Raw genomic sequence first — 10,226 nt, 5'->3', positions numbered from 1 at the left:
TGTATTATAAAGATTTCGAAATATTTAAAGGCAAGATTTTTTTCGGTTGTAAAAAAGAAACTATTTCTTAGTGTGTTACTGGAAAAAAAATAAAAGTACTTTGAATTTGAATTATTGATCCCAGTTCAAAAACCACTTTTAGTAAATAAAGAAATTATCATGATCCTTCTAATACATTCAAATTGTAAGATACTCCATGTATTTTTGAAAAAAAATGATTTGACATTTTGTAACGATGACAATTTTTTTTTCAAAAATAGATATAGTATCTTACAATTTGAATGTACTAGAAGGATCACGATAATTTCTTTATTTACTAGATTGACTTTTGAACAAGAATCAATAATTTAGATTCAAATTATATTTATTATTTTCCAGCAACACTAAGAAATAATATAATTTTTTTACAGTCGGGAAAAATCATGCTTGAAAAATATTTAAGAGTCCTTCTAATATACATTTAAATTGTAAGATGTTTTATCTATTTTGTTTGATGTTCTTTCTAACATATTCAAATTATGAGCGGTTCTTTCTATTTTTTGAAATCATTAAACAAATCAATTAAACTTAGCAAAATATTTGGGAAATTTTGGTTATCGGAGGGCCGCAACGACAAATGGCAGTCTCCAAAGAACGGGTCTATTATTTCATGTTACGGCCTGAGTAAATATCGAATTATCACATTCAGTGGTCTTTTGGTTTTTTTTTTTTTGTGAAGGTATTTTTAGAAATTTCGGTCTCTAAACTTCACATAATAAATTCATTTTGCAATTTGATGAAAAATTAGAAGAATATCTGTCTATTAAAATTTTCTGATTGTGTTACTTTAAATATTGTCTTGAATGATTGAAGACACCATGATAAGCATTTATGTGATGTAAATGATAGAAGTAGCATAAAATGTCAATAGATCGAATCACATATATATCACCCCTCGTCGATTCTGCCGTCTTATATCGACCCTTGATCTAAATGATCTCTTTTTAACGGAAACTGGAGGCTTCCTTTGCTTCTAGAGAACTCGAAACGTCGAAAACTAGATACCCCTCGCACAGCGTGCAGCCGTGCACTCATCTTTCTGTCCAAAACTGCACCGGAGGGAAATGGAAATAAATCTGCTGTGATTCCAATGGAATAACATGCTCTTGTTATTCCGATCCCAACCATTAAACTTCATTAAGATTCGTGTATGAAAACTGAGATTCGCTCATAAAAACTTGGGATGGTTGAGATCGAAATAACAGGACCCTGTTATTCCATTTAAATCACAGAAGATTTATTTCCGAGGGGGAAATACCAATTCAGACCCTGATTTCAAAAAAATTCAAATTTCAGATCATCTTTACTTTCCCTCTTATTTGATCCCTCCCAACTCCCCCGTCTCAATTCAAAACCCTAACCTATCTCTCCACCACTCTCCGCTCCGATCTCCGTGCATCCACGACACATTCTCAGTGTCGTTCCGATTCTCATCGCCATGGCGACCACCGAGCAGCTCCCCCTCCAGCCCACCACCGCTCACAACAAGCCAAAGAAGACAATCGAAGAGATGTACCAGAAAAAGAGCCAACTGGAGCACATCCTCCTCCGACCTGACACATACATTGGATCTGTTGAGAAACACACCCAATCTCTCTGGGTGTATAAGGAGGGAGAGATGGTTTACGGGCCTGTGACCTATGTGCCGGGTCTATACAAAATCTTTGATGAAATTCTTGTCAATGCAGCTGACAACAAACAGAGGGATCTCACCATGGATTTGGTCAAAGTGGAGATTGACGCCGAAGCGAATCAGATTTCTGTCTACAACAATGGAGACGGGATTCCTGTGGAGATACATGCTGAGGAGAAAGTGTACGTGCCGGAGATGATTTTCGGTCACCTCCTTACCAGTAGCAACTATGATGATAACGTGAAGAAGACCACTGGTGGAAGAAATGGTTATGGTGCGAAGCTGACCAATATTTTCTCCACGGAGTTCATAATCGAGACTGCTGATGGAAAAAGGCAAAGGAAGTATAAGCAGGTCTATAGTTATTTCCTGGTTTCAGATATTTTCTAGTATGATTTCTTTTTGAGGAAAGGTTGATTTGGTACATTATTTTTGTCTAATACTGAGATTAATGTGTGTCTTTTAGATCAGTGCCATAGAGTTTGCATGGTGATATATTTCCTGTTTTTAGTTCAGAAGAGTTTTACTTATAAAGTATTTTCTTGAATGTAGCAAACCAACTTTGCCGTTTCTGAATACTGATAGCTCTAATTTGGCATTAAACCAGATGCAAAATAATCAATTTAATGAGGGTTTTGTCATACATATCACTTCAAGTTAATCCTGACATTGAAGGTCTCTTTTTGTCACAGGTGTTCAGTGACAATATGGGTAAGAAGTCTGAGCCAACTATAACAAAGTGTAAGGAAAAAGAGAACTGGACACGAGTCACATTTAAGCCCGATTTGGCAAAGTTTAAGATGGTCCATCTTGAAGAAGATGTGGTGGCGCTCATGAAGAAGCGTGTGGTTGATTTGGCTGGCACCCTTGGCAAGTCAGTCAAGGTTGAGCTGAACGGTCAGAGAGTCCCAGTCAAGAGTTTCGCTGATTATGTCAATCTGTACCTTCAATCAGCTTCTAAGTCTCGGCCCGAGCCTCTTCCAAGGTACCTTTAGTCCCAACTAAATGCTTCTGCATTTAACTTCTATTATGTTGGCATCCCTTTTAATTAACTTGTTGAATAATTATGTTTGGTTGTACAATTGAAGGGTTTTGTCAGGTAAAGGTCAGTGACACAATTTAGGCCTAATTTGTTTGCAGTAATTTAGTGTACAATCAAATCTTGACTTAATTGAGAATTCATTGTGGATTAAATTAACATGATTCTGGATTATATTTCTGGTGAGATTAAGTTTATGTTTAACTTGCAGGATGACTGAGAGAGTTAACGATAGGTGGGAGATTGCAGTCAGCTTAAGTGATGGCCAGTTCCAGCAGGTACTTTCTCTCTCTCTGCCTCTTCCTCTCCCCCTCGTCTTTATTTTTGTTGGTTTCATTTAACAAACTATACAATTATTATCCCTGTAGGTTAGTTTTGCTAATGGCATAGCAACAATAAAGGGTGGGACACATGTAGACTATGTCACCAATCAAATATCAAACCATGTCATGGCTGCAGTGAACAAGAAGAACAAGAATGCAAATCTCAAGGCCCATCATGTCAAGAGCCATCTGTGGGTCTTTGTTAATGCACTCATTGACAACCCGGCATTTGACTCCCAGACCAAGGAGACTTTGACCACTCGTCAGAGCAGCTTTGGTTCCAAATGCGAGCTTTCTGAGGATTTCCTTAAGAAAGGTTACCTGTTGTACTTTTATGTTGATAAAATTGGGCTTGCAGTTTTGTCTTTTGCGGGCAACTTTATGATTTTTGTTGCTTTGATTTAATTGAAATACACATGTACTTGTTTTGTGCTGAAAGAAAAATGACAAGATAAAAAATAATGTCAGGTTTTGCTAATGTTTCTCATAAAATTACTGTGGAATAGCGTGTGACCTGAAACTGTTATTTTTTTGGAGCTGAATCCATACTTATCATGGTAATTTGTGTACAGTTGCTAAGTCTGGGGTTGTGAGCAACCTCCTCTCCTGGGCGGATTTCAAAGCAAGCAAAGATTTGAAAAAGACAGATGGGACAAAGCGGCAGCGCCTTACTGGCATACCCAAACTGGAGGATGCTAATGATGCTGGTGGTAGGAACTCTGAAAAGTGTACCCTCATTTTAACAGAAGGTGATTCAGCGAAGGCGCTGGCGGTGAGTGTTTGTTCAATAAAGAACTTAATGTGCTTTGGTTGGGAATATGGTGGTAAAGCTTAAGTAATGGTTAACACTTGAAAGGAAGTCGTAACTAGACTCTGTAAAAAATTTCTTTAACATAAGAACTGAAAATAGACACAGGCTTGGGTAATATTTGGTGGGAATTGTACTTCTGGTGTCATACCCAATGATTATGTCCTCTTTTGGCTATTTGTGCATAATAAGTTTTGTCATCTGAATGTTATTTCTGGTCCTTAATTCCCAACAAAGCAGAATCCTTATTGGAAGTTCAGGTTGTAACTGTCTTCCACCTGTTTTGTTATTATTGTTATTGTTCTTGTTATGTGCAAAATCAAGTAAGGTTTCAAGTTCTTACCATACTGACACACCAACTCTTATTGAACAACTGTCTTTCCTAAACTGAATAGTTCATCTGAAATGCTGATCTTTTTACTAATGTCAATTCATGTTTGCTTGTTTATGATGAGTTCAATTCAACAGAAGTACTGTGACCATTCAGAAACTAATTGATAATAATTGATTGATTTTTTTTTCTTTTACTTTGTGTTTAAAGATGGCCGGAATATCTGTAGTGGGCAGAAATTACTATGGTGTGTTCCCTCTTCGGGGAAAGCTGTTGAATGTGCGGGAAGCAAACCATAAGCAAATTATGGACAATGCTGAGATCCAGAACATAAAACTAATTCTTGGATTGCAACATGGGAAAGAGTATGACAGCACCAAAGGGCTAAGATACGGAAGTCTCATGATCATGACTGATCAGGTACATTTAAAATTCCTGTGAAGTTGTCATGGCTTCCTATTTTTAACTTGAGGCCAAAAAAATAATGATTTTTTTTTAATGTTTGAAGGATCATGATGGTTCCCACATAAAAGGGCTGCTCATCAACTTCATTCACAACTTCTGGCCTTCTCTCCTGAAAATACCGTCTTTTATGGTGGAGTTCATTACGCCCATTGTTAAGGTACTACACTTATTTCTGTATTATAATTATTATTTTTATATGGTTATGCTGTTACTGACTGTTGCTATATCTTTATGTTCAGGCTACAAATACAAGGAACAAAAGTGTTGTTTCTTTCTACTCTATGCCGGAGTATGAAGCATGGAAAGAAAGTCTGGGTAGCAGTGCTAGTAGTTGGTCCATCAAGTACTATAAGGTCTAAGCCTTTCAAATTTCTCTACTTTTGAACTAAAGCCTGTGGAATTAGAGGTTGTAATTATTCAGATGGCAATAAGTGTGAGACTTTAGTAATGCAATCTATATCCAATTTGAAATGAATTGTAGTCTTATTTTATTCCTTGTTGTGGAATTAACAACATAAGATGATAAATAAGCAGTAAAAGGACTTGAAGACATCCACAGATATGTAATAATTCTTTCTATTAGGTATAGTAGACTGAAATCAGCTATAATCATATTTTGTAATAATTCTTTCTCTGTGATCAAATTTAACTTTAATGCAACTATGCAGGGTCTGGGTACAAGTACATCCAAAGAAGGGAAAGAATACTTCCAAGACATACACAAGCACAAGAAGGATTTCATTTGGGTCGATGAGCAGGATGGTGACGCAATTGAATTAGCATTTAGCAAGAAAAAGATTGAGGCCAGGAAGAGCTGGCTTCGTCAATTTGAGGCATGTATTTGTTAAAAGTCCCCAAAAATAATTCCCATTTTCAGCCCTGTAGAATTCCTTTCTCCAAAAAAAACAATATAAGACAGACACAATTCTGTCAACTATACTGCTTTGGTATTATACTTTCTATTGCTTGTTTACGCAGTTTTAAGTATTCAAAGGAGTGCTAAATATCAAAATACTTGTTTTAGTCCTGTTAGTTTAGGCATTATTCACCTTGAAATTTTCAGATAACTTCCAAATTCTGCATGCATAGGATGACATATTGTTATCTGAATGTTCCTCATTAGTAATTTGTTGATTGAGTTGTGTTTGTTGTGCCTGTGCAGCCTGGGACGTACCTTGATCAAAGTGAGAAGCTCATCAAGTACAGTGATTTTGTGAACAAGGAGCTAATTCTATTCTCTATGGCTGATTTGCAACGGTCTATACCATCTATGGTTGATGGTCTCAAGCCAGGCCAGAGAAAGATCCTTTTTTGCTCTTTCAAGCGTAACTTTGTGAAAGAAGCCAAGGTATGATATGAGTTTTAATGTAATTGTTTTCTTAATTCCTATTATGCTATCTATAAAGAAAAACAATATATAGCATTTATTAGGAATTTTTTTTGTTTCTATTGTATGTTTATTGGTTCTACATTTGCTGCAATTAGAGTTCTTGGTTTGGATGAAGGGTTAATATAGGACTGTATGTGAAGGCGCAACAAGAAAAGATAAATTTCATCATATCATATAGTGTCAAAAGTATTTTACTGTGTAACAGCATCGTTTCTGGCATGCTGGGAACAGTCTTGCAAATCTATAGTCCCATCTTTATATTATTTAGTGTTTAGAATATTTAGTAGGTAATGTATGTTTAATTAAATGATAATTAGCTTACTGTGAATATATATGAAATTTATATATGCTATTGCATGACTTCTTCAATAGGTTGCACAATTTTCTGGTTATGTCTCAGAGCATTCGGCATACCACCATGGTGAACAGAGTCTGGCAAGTACAATTATTGGCATGGCACAGGATTTTGTGGGAAGCAACAACATAAACCTTCTTCAGCCAAATGGTCAATTTGGCACAAGGCACCAGGTGAGAATCTCTGCAATCATGATACATTTACGTTTTGCTTATAGTTAAATAATGTGCCCATTTGGCACAGGGCACCTGAAATTTTAGCAACACCATTCATTTGGTGTTAATGCTTATTTTTTTATTAATAGATCCTTTCTTATTTTTTACTATACAGGGCGGTAAAGACCATGCAAGTGCAAGGTACATATACACCCGCATGTCCCCAATCACCAGGTTTTTGTTCCCAAAAGATGATGACATTCTACTGGACTACTTGAATGAGGACGGGCAGTCAATTGAGCCTACTTGGTAAGTGTTTTTTCATTTTTTGCCATTTGGGGAAACAAGCTGTTTGGTTAAAAAGATTTGTGATAATTTTTTGATATGTCCCAATTAATTAGGTACATGCCGATCATCCCCTTGGTTTTAGTGAACGGTAGTGAAGGAATAGGTACAGGATGGAGCTCGTACATACCAAACTATAATCCAAGAGATGTTGTTGCAAATGTTAGACGGTTGCTGAATGATGAAATGATGGAGCCCATGGATCCATGGTATAGGGGGTTCAAGGTAACATATCTTTTCACTAGTATGAAAAACTACATATAATACATTATGAAGGAAATGTGCAGATGTTCTCCCTTGTAGTTATCACTGCTCATATCAGTTACTTCTTGTTGCAAGATTTTGATATTTGTGCGGTACATATTACATTAGGATGTCTTTCAATAATTTTAATTTCCTCTTTTTGGGTTGTTGCCTTCGGACTCTTTGATTTCAGGGTTCTATTGAGAAAACTAGTACAAAAGAGGCTGGCGTAACATACACAGTCACTGGCGTTATTGAAGAAGTTGATAACACAACTTTGAAAATTATCGAGTTGCCAGTACGAAGATGGACTCAGGATTACAAAGAGTTTCTGGAGGGGTTAATGACTGGTACCGACAAAATTAAGGAACCATTCATCAAGGTATCATTGACTTGTGCACTTAATCACTATAAATTATCTCTGCAATAAATGATTAAAGAACTAGTTCTTTTTGTGGATTGGCCGTTTTTACAGAAAATGCTTAAAGACATTGCTTTATACTGTTGTAATACGAAATTTGGTCAACCATAGTTATTCTCGTAAGACCACAATCATTCTTATGGTAGCACCTCTGATATTGCTATGTATTTACATGGTTTATAGGATTACCGTGAGCACAATGACGATGTCAATGTACATTTTGAGGTGATTTTGTCAGAGGAAAACATGAATTTAGCTTTGCAAGAAGGGGTGGAAAAGAGGTTCAAGCTGACCACTTCTATTAGCACTACTAACATGCATTTGTTTGATGCTAAGGGTGTCATAAAGAAGTATGACACTCCTGAAAAAAGTGAGTCTGTTCATTTTGATGAATCATGTATTTAAAAAATTGAGTTTTCTGTACTGATTAATTATGCCATTTTTAACGCAGTTCTTGAGGATTTCTTCCATCTAAGGCTTGAGTACTATGCCAAAAGAAAGGTCTGTTCGATTGATTTTTCATTTATTACATTGTTATTCCTTCCCTGAACCATTGAAGCACAACAGCAGCAATGACCATAAATGATAAACTCATATCTTTATTTGTTTTCAGAAAGTGCTACTAGAGAATCTTGAGTTGGACCTCCTTAAGCTTGCCAACAAAGTGAGATTCATCCTTGGTGTGGTGAATGGTGAGATCATTGTCAGCAACCGAAAGAGAGCTGATCTGTTTATGGAGCTGCAACAGAAGGGTTTCACTCCCTTCCCTAAGAAGAGTAAGGGCCCTGAGGTTGCTGTGGCAGGCGCCGAAGAAGATGGTGAAGAAGAGAGCCAAAATCCAGACGCAGAGGCAGTTCTTAAGGTTGGGGTGAAGGCAAGCGACTACGAGTACCTCCTCTCACTGGCTATTGGTACACTTACATTGGAGAAGGTACAGGAGTTGTGTGCTGAGAAGGATAAACTTGATTATGAGGTGGCTGAGCTAAGAAAGGCCTCACCGAAGTCCCTATGGGAAAAGGACCTTGATGCCCTGGAGAAGGAACTTGATGTAAGTGGTCCTTAGATTTTTTTTTTCTGTTATGTTTTGATGTACAAATCTGACTTCATCTGTGGCACTACAAATGTTAATATGATTTCCTTGAAACAGGAACATGATAAGAAAGATTCTGAAGCAGCGAAGGTCAGGCAAACAATGAGAGAAAAGGCCATGGTAAATAATGCTGGAACATCTAGACGACCCCAACCCAAAAAGACAGCTGGTAATTAACTTGTGCTTCATTATAACCTCATATACTCAACTTTGGCTTAGTCCTTCAGTTTGAGGAATTTGTTCTAATATATTGTCCTATTCATTAAATGCTGTAGCCAATGCTCCTAAGGAAACAAAGCCTAAAGCTACAGCTGCAGCAAAGAAAGGTCCTGCTAAGAAGAAGGTATGTTTGTTGTTTATGCCGTCCAAAAGGGTAATCATTTACTGTCGTTCATTAAGTATCAGTATGCAATGTTTTTGGCTTCAATTTCAGGCTAATGTGGTTGATACTGATGAAGAAGATGAAGTGCGAGAGCTCAAGGAACGTCTTGCTGCTTATAACCTTGATTCTTCACCTGAGCACAATTGTAATTATTCTTATCACAATGTAACTTTCTCTTTTTTTGTTTTTACTGGTTCTAACTTCTAACATCAGTTTTGTTGTTCCTCTCAGCAATGGAAACTGAAACTGTGACAGTTGAATCTGAGGAAGCTGCAAAGAAAAAACCCGCCAAGCGGGGCCAAAAGAAAGCCTTGGCAGTGCACTCTGATGATGACAACATGGATGAGCGAAGTGGTGATGAAGATTTTGAGGTGGTGAAGGAGAGAAAGGGAAGGGGAAGGGGCAGGGGTAAACAGCCCCCAAAAGAGAAGGCTATGGCAGGTGCTCGTAAGCGGGGCCCTGCTGCTCAGAAGAAGCCCCTTCTTGGCCAGAAGCTAATCACTGAGGTACTCAAGCCTGATGGGGTGGCCACCATCTCCCCTGACAAAAAGGTCAGAAAAATGCGTGATTCACCATTCAACAAGAAGAGCGGGTCACTTCTTGCGAAGGGTGACAGCGTGATTGGTGCATCTTCTTCTTCAGTAATGGATGATATATTGCAAGCGGAGGAGGTTGGTGTGGCGGTAAATAGGCCGAAGAGGGAGAGGAAGAAGGTGGCAACAGTGGTTATTGAAAGTGACTCGGAGGAGGAGGATATCGATGATGAGGATTTTAGCTCTGATTTTGATGAGGATGATGATTGATTGCTTGGGTAGTTCCACTTTGTTGGTGACATGTCTCTGGCAATTTCATATCTAGTGAACTTGTAGAGACCTAAGTTTCCAAATTCTTAAATCTATGTTTGTCAACTCTAATTGTGACTCTTATGTTGTTGGTAGCTAGTTGGTGTGGATGCCTCTCCGTTGGACTAATATTTGCAGTCGCGGTTTAGGTGATTGAACTTGTTTGACATTATTGCTGATTTATTGTTGTTCGGAAAATTGTTACCCTTTCTACTTGTGATCTTTTCATATGAATGGAATTGTGGCTGTCGCTTTGACTAGTGTGGATGGAATTTTCATTTCATCATGAACTAATGAGGGTTCAAACAAATTTTGACATTAATAATTTAGTTTTGAGTGTTAAGTGTTTTCAAAAATATATTAAT

The 10,226-nt window shown here is 37.4% G+C and overlaps 1 protein-coding gene across 2 annotated transcripts; it reads left to right on the top strand.

The window, feature by feature from the left end:
- The first annotated feature begins 1,298 nt into the window (after positions 1 to 1,298).
- TOPII (topoisomerase II) lies at positions 1,299 to 9,919 on the top strand. 2 transcript variants are annotated; one of them, XM_078306465.1, is made up of 21 exons: positions 1,299 to 2,026; positions 2,365 to 2,657; positions 2,923 to 2,989; positions 3,080 to 3,350; positions 3,607 to 3,806; positions 4,384 to 4,593; positions 4,682 to 4,795; positions 4,878 to 4,991; positions 5,307 to 5,471; positions 5,801 to 5,986; positions 6,401 to 6,556; positions 6,714 to 6,847; positions 6,940 to 7,108; positions 7,320 to 7,508; positions 7,731 to 7,917; positions 7,999 to 8,048; positions 8,161 to 8,595; positions 8,695 to 8,806; positions 8,913 to 8,980; positions 9,071 to 9,164; positions 9,275 to 9,919. In XM_078306465.1, the coding sequence occupies exons 1-21, from the start codon at positions 1,478 to 1,480 to the stop codon at positions 9,820 to 9,822; spliced, it is 4,311 nt and encodes a 1,436-aa protein (XP_078162591.1). In that variant the 5' UTR covers positions 1,299 to 1,477; the 3' UTR covers positions 9,823 to 9,919. The 2 variants fall into 2 exon arrangements, with proteins under 2 accessions (XP_078162591.1, XP_078162590.1); XM_078306464.1 differs by having other exon boundaries at positions 9,251 to 9,913.
- Positions 9,920 to 10,226: the final 307 nt, after the last annotated feature.

The sequence above is a fragment of the Carex rostrata genome, chromosome 8, assembly GCF_964058835.1.
Source record: "Carex rostrata chromosome 8, lpCarRost1.2, whole genome shotgun sequence".
In the NCBI taxonomy this organism is placed as follows: Eukaryota; Viridiplantae; Streptophyta; class Magnoliopsida; order Poales; family Cyperaceae; genus Carex; species Carex rostrata.
The sequence above is the reverse complement of the archived record's forward strand: the minus strand, read 5'-3'. Positions and strand labels throughout refer to the sequence as shown.